General features: G+C 48.3%; 1 protein-coding gene across 2 annotated transcripts in view; it reads right to left on the bottom strand.

The window, feature by feature from the left end:
- Positions 1–1,372, bottom strand: part of TCERG1L (transcription elongation regulator 1 like) — a 67,410-nt gene extending 66,038 nt beyond the window's left edge. For both annotated transcript variants that reach the window (XM_082765408.1, XM_082765409.1), the window contains exons 1-2: positions 1,093–1,372; positions 340–486 (exon numbers count right to left, since the gene is read on the bottom strand). In XM_082765408.1, coding sequence (XP_082621534.1) covers positions 340–486; positions 1,093–1,356 — 411 coding nt within the window. In that variant the 5' untranslated portion in view covers positions 1,357–1,372. The remainder of the gene's footprint in view (positions 1–339; positions 487–1,092) is intronic.
- Positions 1,373–24,511: the final 23,139 nt, after the last annotated feature.

Raw genomic sequence — 24,511 nt, 5'->3', positions numbered from 1 at the left:
TCCCCTCCTGAGGAAAACAGGGAAGTGCTCAGGAGAGGAAAATGGAAACCCTTAAAATCCCATTCAGGAGCGAAGCTAAAGCATTTCACTCAGCGTAGCGTGGATAAATAGTGAAGATATTTTATTCTTTGCATAACTTCACAAGGCTGAAGATTTAACACTAGAAGTACCCTCCTCTGCCCATCACCCCATGACATTCCTCCTCCCTGGGGGGTTCCCAGACAAACCCCTGCCCTCCTGCACACAGCTGCAATTTCCAGAACCAGGACTATTCCTCGGCTCACACAGCCTATGTGCACCAGCATTGAACACACTCCAGAATACGAGACCCGGACTTACTTTGCAGGTCGGCAGCCTTTTATCTATCCAGTTCTTCCCAGCGTGAGGCGGAACCGTGGATGCGTACACAGGGGGAAAGAGAGGAACAAATTCCACACCCGACGACGGCGAAAATCCTATGACGGGAGAATGGCCTCCGAATATCCACTGAGGGAGGGGGGAGGAAAAAAAAAAAAAAAAGCAGGGAGAAAAGTTAACAAAGGGATTTCACCACGAGTAAACTGATGCTTTAAATGGTTTCTTAATTAAAGAGATGACTGCACATTTCAGAAACAAGCCTCTTCAGCCCGAAAAACGTTTGGGTTTCTGCAGGCGCTGTAGGGGCAGCGAGAGGTGCCCCGGCCACCAGGAGCTGCCCTGCCGATCCCCAGTAAAGCAGCGCCGGGCGGGGGGGCTGCGGCTCGCCCCCAGACCGCGGCTTTTTCTCCGCATGACCAAAAAACCTCACGAACAAACCCAGAACAGGAGCCGGGAGCGGTCACGGGCTCTGCGGGGCGTGCTTCTGCCCTGCGAGCACACGGAGGAGGCAGAGCCGCGAGGGGCAGCGAGCTGCTAGGGGGGTCCCGGCCGCGGGGAAGGAAGAAAAAATTAAAGAAAGAACAAAAAGAGATGAAAACACCGCAGGTCCGGTGGAAGATGCCGGTGCTCCGCGGCTGGGAGTACCTCTAGCGGCGGCTCAGCGCCCAGCCGGGCTCTTTGCGGAGGAGCCCCACGGAGCCCCACGGAGCCCCCACGGCCCCGTCCCGTCGTTACCTGCCCGGGCAGCAGCTGCCGGCGGTGGTGCCGGTGCTCGGCGGGCAGCAGCGGCAGCAGCGGCTCGCAGGGGACGTGCCAGCCCGGCGCGGACAGCAGCAGCGGTGGCGGAGGAGGAGGAGGAGGAGGAGGATGGGGATGATGGGGGGCAGCCCCACCGAGCCGGAGCAGCCCCGCGGCGGCCGCCGGCACCGCCCAGCCCCAGGGGGGCTCCGCCGGCCACAGCAGCGGCGGCGGCCGCTGGGCTGCGGGGCCCGGCAGCATCCTGCATGGCCCGGGGCTGCCACAGCCCCGCTCCGCTCCGCTCCCAGCCGCCGCCGAGTGCCAGCCCGGCTGAGGCGAGCCCAGGCGCCGCCCCGCTGAGGCGCCGCCCGTGTGGGGCGGGCCGGGCGGGGAAGGGAAGGGAAGAGAAGGGCAGGGCAGGGGGCTCCCGGCCCCTCCAGGCGGCACTCGGTGTTTTAGGGAATGGGGAGAGGCTGAGGAGGGGCAGGGAGCGGAGCCGCCCCCGCTGCACGGTGAGGGGACGGCGCCCGCAACGCGCCCGGTGCCCCGCGGGGGAAGCGGGCTGAGCCCCTCAGGGGAACCGAGCCCCCCCCCCGTCACGGTGCTTTAGGGTTTTTCAGCAGCTGCCAGCATCTGTACTGCGGGGACAGCCTGCCCTGGCTTGCTTGAAGGCTGTGCTCCCAAGGTGGGGCAGACGGGGAGGGCAGGGGGCCATGCAGCCCTCACAGCCTGCCCAGAGCAGCCCCACAGCAGGGGTGACACCGCCACACACACACAGAATCACACAGAATTTCTAGGTGGGAAGAGACCTCAAGATCATCGAGTCCAACCTCTGACCTAACACTAACAGTCCCCACTAAACCATATCCCTAAGCTCTACATCTAAACGTCTTTTGAAGACTTCCAGGGATGGTGACTCCACCACTTCCCTGGGCAGCCTGTTCCAGTGCCTCACAACCCTTTCAGTGAAGAAGTTCTTCCTAACATCCAACCTAAACCTCCCCTGGCACAACTTTAGCCCATTCCCCCTCATCCTGTCACCAGGCACTGCCACCACCACCACGACCAGCAGTGCCCTCAGCTCCTGCCAGGCTGGGGAAGAAGCCCCCGGCAGCACTACCCATTAACTGCCCTCGTTAAAACTCAACCCATGGCATGTGGCTGCCCGTGGAGGCATCCCAGCCTCGAGCAGCTGGGAGAGGGGCAGCACGCTCGGTGTGATGGTGTGAGGAGAAAGGGCTGTGGCAGCTCCTTCCCACAGCCTGGGAAGGCCCCTTGGAATTGGGTCTCTCGTGGCAGTGAATAACCGTAGCAAAGTTAATTACCAAGAAGTTTTGAAGTACAATTATTGTGATACATGGATAAACACGAGGTCAGGAAAACACATTGCTTACAGTCATCCTCAGAGATCCTGGGACCTACAGATTTGAGTAATCTACAAAGTGACAGAAACCAGATAAAGAGAAGATCAGTTCTAAATATTTTAGTGCTTGGCCACATTTTTAAACACAAAAATCATGTAATGGTGATTGTAGCTAAACAGAAAAAAATATGTATAGTGACAGAAAAAAAGATTGTTTCCTATGAAATGCAATAATCCTGGAGTAGAATTTGTCTATTTAAGAAAGTTTTTTTGTTTGATTGATTTTTGTCTATTTAAGAGCAGTTCATCTCTAAAATACTCCATATAGAAGCAAAATAACAAATGGTATTTCGTTGGACATAGTTGCTGGGGATTTATTTTGGGGAAGAAGAAATGTGGAGAATTTGAAGGAGTTCAGCCACTCTTGGCATCCGCTCACCTCTGCATTCAGGGCAGAGTAAGAGCCCTGCCAATCACTGGGAGATGCTTTTAACTACATTTTTCCAAGGTACACAACATTGTCAATACTATTTTTTTTCACATAAGCAAGGGAAGTTAGAAAGGACCAAAACCATCCTTAAGTATTCTTCTATTTAAGGTCCAGAAGGAAAAAAAATGTTTCTCAGAGGAGTTTATTTGCAATGTTGAATCCAAATTTAGTTACTGGCAAATGCCAGCATTTTACTTTTTTTACCTTTTTATTTCCTTTTTTTTTTTTTTTTTTTTTTTTTCTGGGGGGAGGAATGGTGATGAGGGGGAATTATAATTTCTTACCAGTGTGCTGTCTTACCAAATACTTTACTAATATTAGATGTGAAGGTTTGTGCAGGCAATGTGACTTCAGAAAGCCCAAGCTCACTCAGGTCAGCTGAAGTCAGCTGCTGTAATGACATTTTGTAGCCTGGCTAAACACACACACACACAAACATCAGCTGCTTTTTCTTTCAGACTTTCTTTTCCTACACCTCAAAGAATACTAAGGAAAGTGTTGCTCTGCTCCTGCCTGGAGCTGGGGAAATCCTTGGGTGTTTTCCAGCCCACGTGCAGGATGCTGGCGTGGTCCAGGCTTGGCGCTGCCGCCTGCTCCCCGGCCGAGGCGGAGGTGACCGCAGCAGGACGAGCTGCAGCACTTGCCAGGAGCAGCGAGCTGTGCTGTGCTCTGCTTTTCCTGGCCAGTCCAGCGAGTGGCAGTGATGCTGAGTTCAATTTAAGCATCCAGGGATGGAGCAAAGCGCACAGAAACAGCGCCTGGGCAGCGAGCGCCATCAGTTGGGAACAGCCCCGCAGCGTTTGGGGGAAGAGGACAAACTCCACGAATCTCTGCGCAGAACTGGGGTGATCAGTGCAGCACTCGCTGGCTCTGAAGCCACACTTTTCAAAGTGAAAAGCTTCAAATAAACTTTTCCCACTTTGGACTCACTTGCCATACTCATGCGCACACATTCTGCTTCATCTTCAGGGCACGGAGCAGCTTCTCAGAACGAAGCAGCAGCCCCGCTGCCTCCTGCTCCCCCACCAAAGCACCTGCAGTCAGTCTCTTCGTTCTGGTAGGGGCTGCTCTGAGCAGCCATCCTCGTGCCCAGCCCTTGTGTTTTATTGAGGGGAAGGCTGGAAGGATGTCCTATTAAATGGAGAAGTGACGTGGGTCCGGTAGCTCCCCAGTTCCTCGCGGAGCTTATTCTCAGGGCCTGTTCCAATGGTGTTCTGCTGCTGCTGACAGATTTGGTACACCTGCCTGCGAGCCCAGGGAGTGTTTACTGTCACATTAAAAGCTGATGTGCTTGAAACGGCCTGTACTGCTGAGAAGCTGGCACAGCAGCACGGGTGTCAGTACAGCAGCAACCCCTTCCAAGTGGCTCCCAGCACAGCACGAGCTGGCCCTGGAGGATTCCCTCCCCAGGGCTCTCCTCTGGCTGCAGCCCACAGCAGCAGTGCTGGTGGCTGGACATGGACCACGTTGGAAGAGAGATCTCCTTTCCAGCACAGTAGGCACACAGAGGGAAAAATTTACTTGTGATAACCACGAGCAGAACAGCATTTTGTGCCATTTTGTGCAGGCATTACACAGAACTCCCTGTGCAGAGGCATGCAGACACAGATGTGGACATGCCGAAGTTGCCGCTAGATGTTAGCCCTGACCAGAGCCTCAGGCACTGCATGCTTCAGCAGATTCCTAATGAACAAATCCCTCCCCGTGCGCTGTCTGCGAGGGGAGAGGCGCAGGGTTGCTGCTATCCTTGCCAGCGGTTGAACCGCTCGGTTCACACCACGCAGAGGGGCTGGAGCAGGAGAGGGATCTCCTCTGGCACCTCGGGTGCCTGGAGCTGCCTGAGCACCAGCAGATTGCTCTTCCCAGGTGCTAAAGCACCCGGCTCACTCCTCTGCAGCAGCGCAGCCATCAGGAACCCCATCTGAGGAGCTCTTATTTCTTCCCAAGCAGGGCTGCCAAAACACCCAGCCAAACGCATGCCCCAGCCAGGCAATTATTCCCTTTTCTCCTAACCACACAGACTAATAGTCTGTCCCCGGGGTTAAATAGTCTGTCCCCTGCTGTAACCCCACCAAGAAAACTCTCAGAAATGTCAAATGAAGGGCATAAAAAGTGCAGCAAAAGTCACTGCAGCAAGACATAGGTGACACGGGACTTCAGAGTTCCTAGGAGCCCTTTTTCCATCTCCCAGGGTGATGGTGAGAGGTGCCTCGAGGTGCCCAGCTCCCCAGGACACCTCTCCCCCTCTCTGGCAGGAGACCACGGGCAGGTGGTGGTAGCAGAGAGGGTCCAGCCGTCGGGCCAGTGCTGCCTCTGTGTCCCAGAGGACACATACAATATTAGAATTAAAATGCCAAACTGTGAGGGAGCAGACCAGAAAATAACCTCTGGGAGGGGGGGTGGATGGAGAGGGAAGGGGCAGAGGGGCAGCAGCACCACCTTTGGCTGGCGGGGCGATCTCCAGGCTGCCCTGCCACCTTTTATGTTTCCTAATTGTCCATCCATCCCTTTTTCACTCTGTCCCCAGACTTGCTGGCTTTTTGGGAGGACACATCAGGAGATTACAGTAAATCTTAACCTTGCTGGGTGCGAGACGAACCCAGTGGCAGTTCAAGCAGCTGTCAGAGGAGCATACGATTGCACAAAGATGATTAATTGGCAAGTTAAACTATAAAATATGAATTTCCTTCCCATTATACTTCGATCGATCTGTTCTCCAGTTTCTCATACAACATTCTGAAGTTATTTTTATACAAAGGTGGCGTTATTGATATCCGTATTTCAGACGCTGATTATTTAGGAGGAGAAGACAAACGAGGGGTCACTGCACTTCATTTTCACCGTCCACATGCTCCACGGAAAGTGAGAGCACGAAGGGGCGAGCAAACACCTGCCAGGCCTGCTAGGGACAGCCAGGCCCCTTTGCTGAAATCCCAGGGGCATTCCCGGCACATCAGATTCCGGGGTCAGACAGGTCTCTTTTTCTTAAAATCAGAACAACAAACGCATCACTCAGAATTAAGCTCTGCAGGGTTTTGCATATAGGAAGATCTATTCAGGGAGCTAAGAAAAGAAACAGAAAGGCACTCAAACCAAGAGAAATACTTGAAATGGCTTATTCCGAATGCACACACAAAAGACCAAGTTGCTGTCCACATTTTCCTGTTGAGTTGAGGAATCAAGAGCACAGTCATTTAAGGAAAGATTTGTTTTTCATGCAGTCGTATGGAACAAGTCTCTGCCTGATCTGCTTTTAACCCTCCTTGGTTAACCTGCCAGCCTGCCTCCCCTCCGCGCCTTCTGCATCACCGCAGGTCTGCGTGCATTTTGGGTACCTCGGGTGTGATGCTTGCATAGCTAGGGAAAAACTGTGAGCATCGCAGGTCCTCAGTGAAGTCAGATCAATGAATTCACCCTCAGTAGCTTGTTTAGAAATTAACTGTTTTGTAATTTCAGCAAAATGCGTACGTGATGAGCTCCAAACATCGCGCTAGCCAAAAAGCACCAAACAACAGATGGTGGCAGCTCACATCTACCTACTGCTCCAAAGAGAGTCTTGACGGAGAGTCAGATGAACTCTCTCATAGAAAGACTACTGGTAGGCTTCAGAGCAGAAAGATTCACTTTTTCTTGGCATCCACTGGTAGCTAGCTAGAACAGGAGGTGAAGAGCGATACCCAGCACACCCTCAGCATTAGCAGGGTGAGCGGAAGATACCACAGCAACTTGCTTATTTACCCTCAAAAGCAAGTTGTATTTCTTCCCAGAGGGATAAAAAACTGTCATCTTCTCGGTGCTGTGGGCCACTCAGCCCTTCAACGGGGGCGCTTACCCCGAGCACTGGCTATTTGGGAAGTGGAAGGGGCAGGAGGGCGACTCGTGGGCACCGTGGGCGCCACAAGGTGGGAAATCATCACCACCTCCGCTTCCTACGCATTATTCCAGGCCACAAATGCATGTTTTTAGCCTCTCAATTAGGTGTGTTACCTTCCTGTGCTAACAGCATTGTGTCTAAGCTCATTATAAATTTGAAACTTCACTTTATCAGCCAAGCAATTTCATTTTTATGAGCTTTATCTTTTTTATAGTAATTTTAATACACTTTTGTTTCCTAATTATCTCTCCTCCCAGATTACTGCTCTTAAATAACATCCCTACTATTCTGGATTTGGTGGTGGGGGCAGCATACCCCGATCACGCACTTATCTCTGAAACCAGTTTGGAAACCAAATGTGAAAATACCAGCGTCAAGGTACAAAAAAAAAAAAAATGTACTGAGGGCTAATTTTTCCATCTGGTAAACTTCATATTTAATTTCTCTGACATTAAACTCCCCAGTATCATTGTTCAGTGGCTCAGCTGTAACAGGTGTTGCTCCAAGCAGCATCTCGCAGCGCTCTCAGGTCAGGGCTCTCCTGGTCTCTCCTTACCACAGCTCGTTGCCTAATTACACACGTGGAGAAGAGCTCCCTTCGCAGCTGACTGCCAGCTTGGGCTGCTCCTTCTGCACCCGCTCCCATCTCAGCATGGGGCAGTGGCTGCCAGCCCGCGAGCTGGGCTCGATTCTGTCATTCTGCATTTCTGGGTTTCTGCATTTCGCTGCCTGCCTGTGCCGCAGCTCTCCCTCCCGCGCACCGCAGGCAGGAGGGGGCTGGGGGAGACAGAGCCACCTTTCCCCAGGCAGCCTAGGGCTGGATGAAAGATGTGCAGCGAGCAGACAGCGCCTGGATCCCATGGCTCGTTTCTAGGGGTAGGGCTGGGTCCTGCTGCCCTTGGAGGTGGGAGCCAGGTGTCCCCCGGCACCCCGTCCCTTGGGTGCGCAGCTCAAACAGCACCAGCTCGCGGCTCCCTCCGCCCCCAGCCTCCAGCTGAGAGCCCAGGGGAGCAGCAGCAGGAGGAGGAGATGCTGGGGAGAGCTCAGGAGGCTTCTCCCGATTCACTGCCTGGCTCCAGCTCCTGGGACTCGCTGGCAGCCTGTTGGATTTTCCAGGGGGAGAGGATTTCTGATCACCCCGTTTCTCACAGGTTGTGCATAACACTGACCGAGGTGTGGCATCCACCCTTCAAGGCAGAAAGCCCTACAGGAAGTTAATTCCTTGTTTAGTAAAAAGAAGCTTGTGGCTCGGAAGGAGCTGAAAGCAGCAGGAATTGTTAAAAGCCTCATAACCCCACCAGACATGAGTCCCAGGCTCTGAGATGCCCCCGATGCTCCCACAGCCCGCAGGGTGTCCCTGCAGTCCCTCTGCACCTCAGGGCCTTCCCCAGGGCACTGCTCTGACATTTCAGCCCTGACCCTCGGGGCTGCTTTTCCTTCTCTGAGGTGGTTAGGCTGACTCCACTGATTTCAAAACCTTAAAATACACATTTGGGGTCATTTGTGGTGGTTGTTTTCCAGCTAGCCTTTGGAGTTCGTCTTCCTGCTTCATTTCCCTGACACATCAGTCAGTAACAATAAAAGCAAACCTGTAAGGACTGATGTTCCCTCCGTCCATGCCAGGCGGATGCATGTTGTATCTCTGGAGATCTCCCCGAGCTGTGCATCTCTTTCTTTGGGTTCAATGTTACCAGAACCATGGCTTATTTATGCTGTGCTCAGTTGAAGAAGACAGCCCCTCCAGTGTTAAGAGGAAACACTGGGGGCCAGGAGCCAGTGTTGTTTTCTCCTGCATGCCTCCCTTCGTTAGCCGGAGACCCCCTCTGATCCCCGCTTTCCTCTCTGTGCGCAGTGCTTGAAGGAAGGAGGTCTCCCCGAGAGCACGCTTCCACTTAGCCAGGCAGATGCTCTTTCTGTTTGAAGGCCCCACCCGCAGCTGACACTGCTTTACAATGTGTCATTCATGTCACAAGCCTGATTATGTTTTGTTTACTGCTCGGAGAAACCGTTTTGTTGATTAATGATCTTTGTGAGAGAACCTCTGCTTTCAGAACTGTCCACGGTGCAGCTCATGCCTTAATGAGTTTTCCTGTGGGCTATGAGCTGACACCCAGAACCTGCTTCACTTGGCTCCTCGTACAGACAAATTCGGGTAAGATGCCCCAGTCAGCTGGCAGGGACAGCGCCAAGCAAACCGCTGACACAGCACTGCAAGAGTGACTTCACATGAGCCTATCTGAGATCACACAGAAATCCTCCTGTGGAAGGCCATTTGTAACCATGAACAAACCCGCGTTTTGGAAGATTTCACAATATTACATTTTTACACAGCTCCTTGCACCGGACCTGTGCACACGGCCATGTAAAGCTCAAAGCTCCGGGAGCAGTGCAGGTGCTGGGTGAGGTTAATGTGCCCAAAGGACACGGTGCTTTGGGATGCTCCACCAACACCTGGGGACTGCCACAGTACGAGCAGGGACCCCGGCACATGCCCTGGGGGTCCTAAACACACACTGTAGGCACTGTAGTAGCTGGAGCAATGCTTGCAGTATTTGATTGTTCAATTTCTGTTGCTCTCTATTCTAATTTTTCCTTGTCTGGAGCCTCCTTCCCTTGGAGCAGGTGTACAGTGCTTCCTGAAGTCTTGGTAGCAATATCACACAAGTCTGTCAGTTTGCTCCCGAGCATTTACTTCAGTTGTAGTGGCTATAATTCATAAACTAGAACCATACATCAAGCTTACCTAAAAAATATTTGTAGACCAAAGCACTTCTGGCTAATCATTATTAATAAACTAAGTGTTACTGCATACAAATTGGTTCCTTTCATTCAACTAATAATGTTCATTGGTATCCCATCTATATAAGGTGCTTTCCTAACTCTGTAAGATTAGTTCTTCGAAAATATCCAAGAACACTTTAAAGAAATACATACTAAAAAGACATCGGAACAAAATCCCAAAATATCACTTCCTTCCCCTGAAGGAAAGGGAATGGCTATTTTTAATGTGCAATGCACATGATCTTAAATCTTCATAGGAAGATGGAAAGATGGAAAGATTGACAGGGACAGAGCTTAAAAAAATTGTTAATGCAGGTCTTAGGTAGGAACACACACCTCGCCCCCGATTCTCTGGGCACTGCTCACCACAACAGTCTGCTGCTCAGTGAAGGGGTTGGTTCACCTCCAGCTGCAGCCCAGGATTTTTGTGCAGAGGTCACCAGGGCTGACAGATTTTATTCCTTCTTAGCTCCCTGCTGCGCTCCTCCCAGCACGTTTCTGCTGGAGATGCACCAGCCCCTTCCCAGGGCATGGAGAGGCCCAGGGGACACCTTGGGACCCCTGCCCCAGTCTCCCTGATCACAGCAGCTTGCAGACAAAGCCAAGCAAGGGAGCGAAACGATCCCAGGTAGCTCTGCACGCCTGCTGTGTCTTCCCCAGGGACACCTGGAGGAGGCGAGAACGCTCTGCCACAGCCCTGGCTCATAGGGGAGACTGATAACAACCAAAATCCTTCCCTATCAGAAAATTCCCCTGTTCAGCTTAATTTACAAACAGCCTCAGCACTGGCTGGTAGTGCTATTCTGCGAGGGAGGGAAGAAAAAAAAAAGTTGCTTTTTAGGATATTTTTGAGCAGACTAAAATTGGGAGGAAAAGTACGTTAATGAAAGCAAAGCTCAACTGACAAGCAAGCTCCTAAAGGGAAAAAGTAATCAATTCAAGAGGGTCCTGCTGCTAGATGGCAATTACATCCTCCACAGTCCTTCTTTTTCAGTAATTGAGTTGTGTCTCTTGTTGTGATGCCAAGTAGAAGCAGGGGGGAAGATCCCTGAACATATCGGCCTTTTTTATTGCTATTATTATTATTTATTACTACTCTTAAGTCTTTCCTGGGTTCTTCGTGAAGTCATCCAGAGACATCACGATGTACTGCTGGTCCTGCTTGATCGTGCCATGGTAAGGGTGCACAGGGTGCAAGGAGCTGAAATGGCTTCCCCAATAAGTTGCTGAAGTTATTACAAATATTTTGAAGTGGCATTGCCAACCTTTTAATAAAACTTAACAGACTGTAAGTTTAATGCCATTCCTGAGGAGTTATTTATCCACTTAGATTTGTGGCCTCCCATTAAAAACCCTCCTCCACTTGTGAAATGAACTCCAGAAGTCTTGCACCAGATGAGGAAAGCATGGTGTCTCCAGCACAGACTGCCAGCTCGCTACAGGTGAAGGGTTTCCCCCAGCTAAATGAAGCAGCTCTGCTTCTCTGACAAATTAAAATATGACAAAAATAATTTAAAAAGACAAATAGCTAAAAGCACACCCCACCCTGTAACTCCACTGCATACAAACGCACAGAAGCTGCTCAAAATTCCAGCCCTTTCTCAGCCCGGAGCCGCAGACCTCAGCCCAGCTCACAGAGCACCCCTGAGACCTCATTTTATTCATTTTCTGTTCACCTCTCCTTGCCCCATGTCTCAGGAAAGATGGAAAGATTTGTGTTCATTGGCTTGGAGGAAGCAATGGCCAGAGCCTTGTAGCTCACTTTTTTCTGTTCTCTAGGACTCTTACAGACACCCAGAAATTTAACCCCAACCAGGCAGGCTTCACTTCCTTGTGCCTGATGTTTCAGCAGGCAAAACAGCAATGACAGGCAGTCTCCTGAATACCTCTGCCCTTAAATTAAGCTTGAGCCCATGTAGCAGGGGGGCAGGAGAGGGGCTGCTGCCCTGCCCTCCCTGTCAGAGCCGGGACAGAAAGCCCAGCCCAGCACAGCTCCCATGGCCCCGAACAGCCCTGCTCCATCACAAACCCACCGGTTTGCTCAGCCTCTATCGCAAAAGCTGCCAGAGCATTTCATGCTTTCAACTTCCAGGAATAATGTGACAGCACTTGAAGATTTGATTGCTCTGATTATATTATTATTTGTTGAATACCGGTACTAGCAGGCAAAAGGAGACTTCTCACTGCCTGGTTGGCAGCAGCGATGCTGTGACAGCAGTACCGAGGAAACTTCACGTTACCCAGGACTTCCCCATGGCACTGCCATCCCCTGTGGGTGCAGGGGACAGAAGGGAGCCGGGGGTCCCACATGGGGGCCCGGTGGCCCTGCTGCCGGAGCAGCCCCACCATTGGTGCTGTGCTTGACACCAATCAACACCACTCCTCCCAACACACCCCATGCACTCCACACTCCAAACAAATCTGCCCTTTTTTTCCCCCTAAATCTACTAGAAAGTCTTCCAATCCATTAATTTTGAAGAAATTGGCTGTTTCCTACAGAAAAACTGATGTGCCTGATTAATTTCTAGATCCCTTGTATCAGGGCTTTGTCATCAGGCAGCTTTGCTTCGTATGCACCACTTACTCCAGTAATCAGATGAAATTGCCAAGCCGTTGTGTTATGGTAGAAGGCTGCTCTCTGGCTGCAGAGCTAAAGTCCAAATAAAGGGTGCTGATGGGCATAACAGTGCTTGGAGTATTTTAGTAGCAATATTTATGCAGCTGCATGAATGTGCTTCTTCATCTGGGGGTTCTCCATACAGGCCAGTGGCTGGGAAATCATCTTGGCCTTCTGTGTTCTAGCAGCAAGGCTTTTATCTGTGTTTCTCAAATTAAAAAATTTGCTGCTGCCAAGCTCAGCCATCAAGAAGCTCCAGGAAGAGTTCCCAGGGCAGGAGGGAGTTTGTCACCTGCTGGAGCATGGCAGACAGGAGGGGAACGAGCAGGCGTGCTGCTGCGGGGACAGCCAGCAAGCTTCCCCAGGGCCCAATGCTCCTAACCACAAGTGATCCCCTGCCTGTCAATAAATACACCTCCTCCCTCTCCCCTCTAACTTTGCACCCATCCTCTGTTGTAACTTCATTAGTAATAATGTCAGCATTGCCCTGACAGCTGCAGGTGGAGATTTCAGCCCTCAGCTCAGACTTAACCTGACACAGAGCAGATCTTCTGATGCAGCCAGGCAGCAAGTTTGCCATTTATCCTCCCCAGCTGTGGCGCACATCCCTCCCTCAGGGCACAGCACATGCCCAGGACAGGACTGGCAGCTCCACAATGCCCAGCTCACACTCTGACACACAGGGGTGAGCCAGCACCACTCCTTTGCTCCTGGTGCACAGAGCCCTGAAATTTCTCCTCTTGCCCCCGCAGCAGCCAGGAGCAGAACTGGGTAGCTCCCAGCAGCGAGCAGCCCCGAAGCAGGATTTGTTCTCATAAAAGTGCTGTAGCTCTAAGGCAAGCACATTAAATGTAAAATAAAAATGTATTTTAAAGGGGAAGTACAGGATAACCAGTTTGCATGACTGGCACCCCAGTCTCTCTCTGCCTAGGGCTCATGAGGGATGCCTTGGTGTTAGGGCTAGAGAAGAAGTGTTCAGTGTACCAATGCCAGCATAGCACAAGTAAAAACAAGTGCTTTTTTTTTTTCCCCTGCCAAATGAGTGCTAAAAAAGCTATTTATTCCTTAATTAGAGCAAGAGCTTACAGTAAGTTCATTTAAGAGCATCGTCTGCAGATGAATGAAATCCTCTTCGTCTCTGGAGCTCGTTATTTCACCCATAGCCAGACGGGCCCAGAGCAGCTCCAGCTCCCCCATGTTGAGCACCCACAGGCTTGTGCTGGGCCCGGCAGCACCAGAAGGATCTTAAAAACAGTGTAAGGAAAAGGGAGTGCTTCAAAGTAGGCAGGTTTTTAATTCCTCCCAGTCATGCCATTCACCAGTGCAGGGAGGTCAGTAACTCCGGTCTGAAACACACACACAACTTCAGGGACTACCCTGTGCTAGCAAATAGCTTCCCAAACAGAGATCCCTACATTTATGTGGGTCTGTAGCAGGTTTTTTCATGCTGACATACTCTGTTTTGGAGTGAAGAAGTTGAGGAAAACGTTATCAATAGCTTCCTGGATGTGATTTTTCCTTTCCAGCCTTTCACACTGCTGTAAACAGAAAAAACCCAACGTATCTACGATCATTACACTAGACCAGAGTGAAATAACACTCAGGGAGAAAAAAAAAAAAGTTAGTCTCATCTCTCAGCAGTCACCCTCGACAGTATAGATTTGTGCTGGGATCTTCCCAGCAAGAACTGCCAAACCATAAGATCCGATCAAATCGCTAGTCATAACAGATGACAACAAGCTGCTGCTGGAAGCAGCACGGCGGAGGAGTGGGAGCCGGCTGCCGAGCGCCTGGCAGCGGCAGGCCCGCAGCAAGCACCAGGAGGCCCAGGATGGCCCCAAGCACAGCAGGACACATCCACAGCCTGTCCCCAAGGCCCTGCTGTGCCACATGGGTGTTGGGGCTGCTCTGGTAGAGGCTCTTCTACCAACGGGGAAGCGTCAGGTCTTCACCTCCAAGCACAGCGCAGCCCTGGTTTGAGCTGAGAGCTCCACTCGTGGCGATCCTCTGCTGCTCTCACCCAGGCCCACGCAGACATGGGACTGCTGCAGCAGAGCGCTGAGAAGTGCAGTGTTGGGTTTTACACCATTTACTGCTATAAATGATCCAGCATCCAGCGCAGATCCTCACTTGCCTGCTCTCACTTGCAGCTCGTACTGGCAGGGCTACTCAACCCTCCTGCGAGGGGCACCGATGCGTTTCAGTATGTTGTAATTGCAAATGGCATACTTTTAGGGACATTTGAGTTTAGAAAACATGTTATTTTTTGTACTGATAAGTGATACTCAACAAAAACCAGAACGCTGCATGCTGACAGATTCTGCTCATGCAAGGAGCCTGAAGTCAGTGAGCTAGGCGAAGTCTCATTATTTCCTTCCTCAAAGCGTTAATTTTCCTCCTTAATCCAAACATAGCTTTATACAGTTATTAAAGTAGTTTTAATCCAATAAGCAGCATGGATCAAAGGATATCCCAAAGGCACAATTCACAGAAAAAAAGCTCATGTAAAGTTCAGCAACACAAAATGCAAAGCCTATTTACTACGGAGGTAGACAAGCCAAAGGTAGGAGTGCAGACATCTGTAAGATGTCTGTCAAGCTCTATTCCCTGTGCCATAATGCCATCTATCCAATTAAAGTACATTTGACTAATTACCAGTTAACACACTTCAATTAATTTAATTAACATGTAATAGCATTATATCATACAATGATAATACTGTAACTTGTTTTGAAATTAAATTCGAAATTACCACTGAACATGTCCATTCCTAAAGGAAATTAAAATGCAAACATTTTCCTGTTTTCTTCCCAGGGCCTTTTAAGAACAGATTTCAGTTCTTGGAAAACTGAAGTCCTTAGGTTAGCATATGGGTTTCGTGAAATGCGTAGGTCTCAATTCAGAGACAGATCTTTCTGGATTACAGAGAGCAGATCCCAGTGACGTGTTCCTCCTGTGGCAAGGCAGCCCAGGGGACCTCATGCCAGCCTCTGTATTTCTGCCATGGTCTACCAGAAAGCACCAAAAAGGGAGGAGCAGATGTGCTGAGCCCCAGGCTGCTGTCAGACTGTGGCCCCCGCAGACAGACACCAGTCTTTTCTGTTGCAAGTGCCTTAATCACAGCCCAGGTATCCCTTAACTGCAGCCCTTTAATCACACCTCCAGGTATCTGCTGAGCATCCACACTCAACCCATTCTCCACCATTCACTGGTCACATGCAAGTCTTTTCACTCCCTGTAGCAAGAGCAAGTGTTGCACTTTAATGCCTTTTCGGACTCCTTAATAGCTCGTTTGCTCCACTGATAAGGCTCTTGGGTACGCATCTAGAGCAAACACTGAGCTCAGTAGTTCAGCACAGCAGAGATATTATAAAGATGGTGCAGCAGCACCAGTCAGCCCTTACATACTTCACTGCTGCACAGAGCTTGTCGCCTCCCTCAGCACCAAACACTGCACACAGGATGCACGAGCTGTTCCTGCAGCAGCCTGGGGAGCTGCTTCTTCACTCGCACGTGGGTACATTGGTTATGGGCAAAGCCAGACACTGCTTCCAGCAGAAGTGCTAGAGTGGGATGTATTTCTTTGAAACCAAGGAAACAGTTTAATACCATCTTTTATGAATAAGAAGGAATGCATACATTACCCGTTCTGAACGGATCCCATGCTTTCTGAATTTAAAAAGTTGGTTCTAAAGAGAAATTCCAACTCTGTCAAATAAAATCAACTTCTCTGAAGTTTTCTTGTGATCAACATATCATAATCTTTCTGATAAAGATGACCTAATCAGAGGCTACATTGCACCAGCTGAAACAATGCCCATAAAGATCATCATGCCAGAATTTTTCTTAGGAATCCAGTTAATGAAAGGACAAATAAAATACCAGCATTATTTCCAACCTTTGAAAGTTTCCTATCCTAGCAGGTTTTTTTTAAGTGCTAATTAATCAAATCAGTGATATTTTTCTAGGGTCAATGATTCATTACTGCTGCACTAGTTGAAGCTGAAGTCTGAAATATGAAACTAAATGGATCATATTTCTTCCATAGATGGTCAAGCTGCATTTACAGGAAGGATAAACATTATCTGTTGAGTCAAACAGATTCTGAATCACTTTTTTCTCCCTTTCAATAGCAGTGCAGAATTAGTGAGATTAGATTACCAGAAAATGTTCTGCTGATGTCTAGCCAGTGCTTGACCAGTACAGACGAGCATCACTGGGCTCACCCTTTCATGTAACCAGCCCAAAGAGCCCAAACAGGCTGAAGGTCAGCATGTCAATACCTGAATTTAGCCATCACCTCCATACAGGAGGAAAATCTGGTTTTGTCTGCAAGGATGGGGAAGTTGTTTCTGAATTCAAGGCTGGCAACAGAAGTCAGCTTTCTGGATTGAGAACAGGGAGTGGATGCAACTCCACATTGGCCGCCTCCCTCCAGTTTTTTAAAATGCAAGTCCAGAAGCTAAAGCTCAAAATAGCATATTAAAATAAAATGAAAAGACAGTGTTAAGATAAAAAACAGCAGTCTGGTAGAAGATTACCAAGAGGAAGGATAAGATATAGAAAGAAGGATGAGATTGAGAGGACAAAGTTGGATGATTAAAAAAGCAAGAAGAATAAGATGAAGGAGCAAAGCAAATAATGAAAGGAAAATAGAACAAAGGTCAGTTAAAATAAAAAAGTTTTAAGCCTTCTTGCAAATTTGTTTCTTACATGATGCAGCCAAGGTCAGGTAGAACTAGATTTTTACCAAATGCTTCACTTGGACATGGAAGACCACTGATACGTTTCTGCACAGAAAGGGAGAAAGGACGAGTAGCTCTGGAAAAGCTCAAAAATCTCAAAACCAAACTTGGGGTGGAAGGGAAGCTTCAGCAGACATGGCAGCAAGATGTGCAATGCTATCTATAGAGACTTTATACATTTAACAGCTAACTACTGTATGTTATCCTCAAACTTTGTAGTGATCAACTGCACATGTATGCCAAACACTGACCAACTCAATTTATCATCATATTCCTAAACACACACACTCAGACATTAAGCTAATGCAACTGAGTGTTTGAAGAATTTGTCTTCATCAACAAAACAAAATACACAGGTCTTTCAGATCCTCAGCTGGAAGGAAACTTTTGTGTAATCTCAATGCCAAAGAAAAAAATAGGAATTGACATGATGAGTTATTACAGGCTATTAGTTTTGTGATTTTGTTCTTAAATGTGTATCTTCAGAACAAAAACCACATGCAGAAACTTCTGCCTGCATAAACAACCTAATGATAGCCACAAAAGAAAGTTGGCTGCTTTTGTCAGGCTGTGAATGCTGCTGCTGTGAGAGCTGCCCAGCATCTCCAGCTTTAACCATCTTTATGAATTTAAGGATTGCCAAGGACTACACAACATCACGGGCAATGCTGCAGGTAATAAACACTGCTCTAACAGTAATCTGCTGGAGATTTAGAGAAGAGTTAGTATTATCTGATGCTACCAGAGAGGCTGTGGAGTCTCCTCCTTTGGAGATACTCAAAACCTGCCTGCTGCCACCCTGAGCAACATGCACTCGGTGACCCTGCTCGGCAGGGGGTTGGATGAGATGGTCTCCAGAGGGGTCTCCAGAGGTCCCTTCCAACCCCAGCCATTCTGTGATTCTGTACTTTCAGTGCATTTCTTCAAAGCTACCAACAAAATACTTATTTTTGGTGATGCTACACAGAAAGCTTCTGATGGAGACAGCTAACCCACTGGCCACCTCACCAGCAATACCTGAGGAACTTTAACAGTTTGACACAGTACCACAGCCTATGTATGAATGTGGCATTTGCTGTTCCTAAGCAATAAACCTTTAAAATCTGTATAAAAGCCCAGATTAGCCAAGTAAAAACAAGGACCTTTTTCAGAAGAGAACACACTAATGGGTGCTTCAATAGAGAAAAACATTGGCAATGCTAAAGGCCCTCTGAAACCCTTTCTGTGGTAGCCAGATTTGATAAGATTGTTGAAATTAAAACCATAACATATATACCCCTGCTGCTGTTGCAACGTTAATTCAAGCACACGGAATTGTTCCTTCTGGTTTTATTTCTCCCAGAGACTGTTTCAAGCGGGTATGGCTGCAGGTACCTGGCTGGAAACATTCCCCACAGCCTCCCATCCATGTATTAATATTTTCCTCCAAAGGCACTTCACAAGACTTCGCTGCGCTCATGATTAGTAATTAAAAGATTCAGAAAACCTTCAGGACTACACCCACACACGAGAACCACATGGCAACCCGCTGCTGCCGAGCCCCTGATAATAGCCTAATTTTCTATAAAAGAAGAAAGTTGAGTAATCACCTCCGCAAACCAGCTCCTTCCTGACCTTCCCAGCCACGCGCAGGCAGCTGCTTGCATGGTCAGCAGCAGCTCTGGGGACAGAGAGAGTGGCCAGAGCCTTGATGAAGACACTGCTGTTGTTCTGCATAGATTTTATTGGGGTCACAGCCTCTTGTTAAGAACAGAACTTCTCCAGGGAGAGGTCCCATGGCTGGTTGGGCTGTGGCAGCTCTTCCCTTCATGGCTTCATGGTTTTCCCCGGGGGGCAGCACGAGGGAAGGAGCCGCCAGCTCATCAAGGACAGAGGGGTTCATTACCAAAGTGAGCCCAGGGAAGGCAGTGCCTTCTGGCTTGGAACTGCACAAACCGCCTGTTTGCATGGGGATTTGGCCAGAAAAGGCACTGCCACCAACGGCAGGATGGACACGGGCCCTTGGGCAGGGCATGCAGTGCCCCCAGAGCCTGCAATATCCCCACAGCCAGCACTGAGACAGGCTAACAAGAGCCCAGGAAATAGGTCGTCTCCAAGATGCCCAAAGCAGAAAGAGAAAAACAAATTGAAATGTTAGAATAACAACTTATAAAAACCATTTTGTTTAATTTATAAATGGCTCTATTATCTACTTTGCAATCTTCGTAGCAATGGCATAAAAAGGATAAGAGCGTCAGATGAGAGTTATAGGGTAATGTTATTCATAAGCAAGCCTTATCTGTCTGTACAGCTTGCATATTTTTACAAATTGCTAAATTCTTTAACCATTCTGGGTTTGGAAGCAGAGAGATTCGTGTCTCACCTCATTTCTCAGAGGAAATGGATTCACATCCCCTGTACAGCCAACTTCTAATTAGTCAGAAGTTTGCAGCTTGGTGATTTTGATGAACCCGTCACAATATTGAAACACTAATTGTGTGAATTAAAATAGAGTCCAGCCACCGGCACTCTCAGCAGAAGTCACAGGTAGCATTCTAAAAAGGAAAAGAAAAGGGTAACTTGCTGACAAAGCACCTATGTTCACTCAAAAATTCTTCCATTACTGGATTAGACAATGCAAACAAAGTGGCGTATTTTCCTCCCCATTTGCTCCTCCACATGCAAATGACATTCTTCAACAACAAGAAAGTGAATTTTGAGCAATTATGAAGATATTCCTATAATAAGGCATAGCAACAGCTTTAAAAGCTTTAAATACAAATAAAGTCTGATATTTTTTTAACATGCTTTAAATTGCAGATTAAAGTATGCCACTGTCATTATGCTAATTTCTAGTTTAATTCTTTTTTAAAGCAAGAGCTCCCAAAAAGTCAAGGTCAGAGTTGTTTCAAGGGAATAACTAATCTACCTGCCCTAACCATTTTCTTTAAAATGGCTTTCTCCAGTGTACTGGATCTTTTATTTCGAGGGAAGCAGTTCACAGAGTTTTTCACTGCAGTTTAAGTGATTAATAACTAAGCTCATGGGGTTTGATTATTTGTGTTTTTTTAAAGGCCAATCTTAATACCGCCCGTTTGATGCTCACCTACAGAAATGAGTAACGCTTCAAACTAAGAGCACAACAGGAAAACAGCACGCTAAGCCATCACTGATCTGTTGAGATTTAGGCAATCATTCTGCAAACAGGAGCAGCTCCTCCTCTTCTCAGCACACTGACCCCCCAGCAGGGAGCTGCTGCCCCCCAGCCCCCTGGGAGCCCTAACACAGGCCTAAGACATTCATTCATTTTATACTCAAAGCTGCATTATGGTTAAGCTTTGCAAACTTTAATATATTAACAGAATTTAATACCCTGAGCAAAGGTCAGCCTCCTTTTGTGCTAAGCAGGACACTGGCTTAATAAGGTGCCCAAGCATTCTCATCAAAAAACTTAAGCAAAAGGAATATCCTTACTTTATAACATTGGGAACAGAGGCAGGCTGGAAGTCCTGCCCTGGTTAATAGAGGTAATTTAAGACCAACCCAAAATCTGAACTCAGGCACCCTCGGCCCTTATTTTAATCAAGATACTCTCATCCTCTGCCTTCTGTTCCTCACTGGCCAGGAGCCATTCAGTCTTTTCCACTTAGCAATGGGCCATTACTGTTGTAATCTGACAAATCCATCCAACATTTCAATAGGGACAATAAAAAGAGCAATAAGGAAAAGTTAAGCCCCTCTTTGCAATGTGTTCATAGATGAAGGAATAAAAGTATGCAACAAAACTCAAACAAGACCCAATAACAGGCAATATTTACAAGACATGCTTCGCTAATGGTTCATTTAACTCTGCAATATCTTAAACTCACTCATTTGTGAAGCAAATTATTCATAAGGCAGTTTATTGCAAATAGATTAATATTCATTGGACAGTTGGCAGAAGATGTACGCTTAAAGTCTCTGAATTGTTTGCAAAAGAGAAAAGCCATCATTCTGTGAATTTTGGACAGAGAACTGATTGCAATCAGCATTATCCAGAAGTTCATTAGACATCGAAACACCCCGTGTAGAAAGGCATCATTTAAGTTAATCACTACCTGGCTGTCAGGCAGGGAGCAGCTTGCTGAGTTCAACATTTTATAGTCTTGGATTGCACATTACATCTCTCTGGAAAGCGAGGATTTAGAAATGTGTTCATACTGCTAAATAAGATATGGCTTATTAGAAGTAATATTTTTAGTTTACATACACTTTGAAGTAGCTCATTCCTAAAGCATTTTAAAAATAAATGTAGAGAAACACAGCTTGGATCTATGATCTGCCAGGCTCTCCAACACCTCTCCCAATCTTCCCTCAGGGATACCCAGACTATGTATTTACTAGCCAGTGAACGAAAGTGCAAGGTTCCCCTGGAGAGGTGGAAGGGGAGGCAGGCCCATGGCACAGCCGTGCCCACTGCAAGGCACAGACACCCCCTCCTCACCCTCCCAGCACTCGTGGTGCCCGGCTGCTAGCACAGGAACCTGCCACAGCCAGGGAAATAGCCCCTGCCATCCCACCAAGAGGGCTCACATCCCGTTACAGCTGTAATCATCACTGCTGCAGAGCAAAGAAATCAGCACGCCATCCAATCCATCAGATGCAGGTATTTCTCCAGTCCTTTACCTGGCTCAGAAATAAAACATTGGCAACACCCCCCTCTGTACCTGTGTTAGCCATCAGCTCTGCCACTGTAGGGAAAGCAGATATTAAGCTGTCAAACAATAAAATCCAGCAACGCTCTGGTTGTGAAGTGGCAGGGAATAAGAGAACACCTCTCAGGATAATAAAATACATTTGTGCTTCTAGAACTTGTCTAATCCACAAATCCCAGAAGTTACAAATGTTGCCTTGTGCCGTAATTACTGCACTCTGCTATTATAAATGGTTATTTTCCTCAAGTCTTCTACTTATTCATGCACTTTCTTCCTCAACTTGAGAGCACAATGATGCTCTTAAATGAGGATTTTCTCCCACTTGTTTTTGCCCTGTGATGAAGACAGAGAACATTACCTAGCAAATAAAGCAAGCACACAGCTTGTACACCTTCATTGCAACCTGTAAAGCGAGATTTTCCCTTGAAACCCACTGCTCCTCTGGCTGTGATTCTCGGTCAGGCTCACCTGGAGGTTCCCTCTCTGCAATGCATTTAATGCAGGGTTTCACAGCTGGCTGTGTGAGCCACCAGGTAAAGTGACCTGCTGCCATGTGGCTGATGGTGACAGCTGCAAACGGATGCCTCTTACCTCATACACTGCTTCACTCAGGGAAAAAATGAGTTTAATTGTGGCTTCATTCAAAAGTGTTTTTAATGCACCAGTCACAGCTGCACTCCAGCCAGCAGCACATCCCCAGCAACACGAGGGGCTCTGCTCAGCGTGAAGAAGCTGAAGTATCTCACGTGATGTACTTAAAATAATGCATTTTGGTCTGCTTGCAGAATTTCTACATGCTAAGCAAGCCTCTAACCCAGCCTCTGATCTACTCCTGCCTCCTCCCATCCAGGCTCAAGCAGAGACCGGAGAAACCCTGCTCTGGTGACAGAGAGAGGACCACAACCCCATTGCAAAGGATTTGTCGGAGAAATACCATGGAAGCCAGAACATCTTACTCCTAAATACCAGGGAAGCCAGAAGGCTTTACTCCTCTCCTCCCAGTCCTCTGCTCAGAGGCCTCACAACAGGGGCAAAACAGACTTCAGATTAGCATAAATACTGCTCACAGTAGTACACAATTTCTTAAAATACTACCCACGTAGAAGCACATACACCAGCTCCAGGCTTGTTCCCTGCTCACCACCACTTTTGGCCCATAGTCTAACCACACCACGTTGTTCCAGGGGAATCCTTGAAACCAGATGACTTAATATATGCACATGCAAAATCATCATGCATTTGAATTTCCTAATGAGAACAGAGCTTTCCTGATAAGCCTATTTTTGGTCTAGGCATTTATAACTACCCCATACCAAACTGAAGAGATGCTACAGTTTATGTATTCATCCAGTGTCTGCATAAAATATGTGGCTAAAGCCAAGGAGCTCATAACAGATTGCCCCTAAAAACCTGCATCCTTAGCTGCCGCTTGTTTTTGCTTACCTAAAATCCCTCTGTGCATCGTCCCCTTGGTGGAAAAAGTTTGAGGATTTTAAATGAGGTGCAATCTCAGGGAGCAAAGCCAAGCTCCAGAAGTGGTTATTTTCATCACTTTCACCTAAAAGCCTGCACACTGACACCCCTATTGTCGCAGAAGCAGCTGTGTGCCCACGCTTCGCCTTCCCACACAGCAAAGATGCAAAAGCACTGTTAGGAGACACTGCAGCTAGGGTCTGGGAACAACAGCCAGTAAAACACAAAGCTCTCAGGAGGTAACTCAGTGCTGCACTCAGGTTAAGGACAGGAACATTTCACCCCAGCACCATGCCGGGACAGAGAGCTGCAAAGCACCACAGGTGAGCAGCCCATGAGCAGGAGCAGAGGCACAAGGCCAGAGAGGAGGAGGAAGAGGAGGGCAGCACCCTGATTTTACCACCCAGCCCTCTTCCAGCCTCTGCTGGGTTTCCCCTCTCACCATCACAAGTTTAGCATTAAGACGCACAAGTGTTGTTGCACATACAAAAACTAAGGCCATTCTGCTGCCACAAAGCAATGCTTGGCTTAGCTCAAAGTCCGGCTGCCTACCTCCCATTAAATAATGGAAATTTCAGGCACTACTCACCCATAAGTTGTGCAAGAGCTTTTCCAAGGAATTCCAGACACACACACCTGTAAAAAACCCTTCTGCTTGCCAGTTGCCAGGAGGGTACAAGGACACCACACCTGCAGCAGGTTACGTTCAGTCACAGCACTGGCCCAGCCTGCGCACACAAGGCAGCAGCAAGGGCACTGCTGGCTGCAGGAGGATAACAAAAAGACACAAACCAAACCCCAGGGCAAACACTCTGGGCACCCACCAGAGCAGTCCCCCCTGCTGACCACTCCTCAAGAAGCAGCAGCCTGCCCTTCCCACCCTTTTTATCCCTTTCTTGCTCCCTGCTTCGAGGGGGTGGGATTCCCCCAGGTGTAGGCAGTGAAGGCAATGACCCTCCTGACTGCCCCAGAGCTTCCACATGGGGCAGCCGGGCTCCTTTAGGGGCAGCTGGGCTCCTTTGGGTGCAGCCGGGCTCCTTTGGGTGCATGCCCGCCTGGCCTCACACATGTCACAGGCGTTTGGCTCGTGCACGCTTGGAAGTACAGTTAGCAGCACACGATCCTTCCCGTTACAATACATTTCTAACGCTGCCATTTCATCACATTTGCTTTGATTTGGATTTTATCTGTTGAGAAGCTGCAATGAGAATTTGATTTCTCTCTGCTTAGCCCCAATCAGCTCTCGCTGTTTGCTTTCCCATCTCTTATCTCCCATCTCGCATTTTCTTTCTTTCCACCCCTCGCAACCACGCCGGCTTTAAATCTATAAAACTCCCTGAAGTTACCATACACAAAAATTGTCTCACATTTCTGTAGAAGCACAGCAAGCCTAGCTCTGC

The sequence above is a fragment of the Aythya marila genome (genome assembly GCF_965140915.1).
Source record: "Aythya marila genome assembly, chromosome: 7".
In the NCBI taxonomy this organism is placed as follows: Eukaryota; Metazoa; Chordata; class Aves; order Anseriformes; family Anatidae; genus Aythya; species Aythya marila.
The sequence above is the reverse complement of the archived record's forward strand: the minus strand, read 5'-3'. Positions and strand labels throughout refer to the sequence as shown.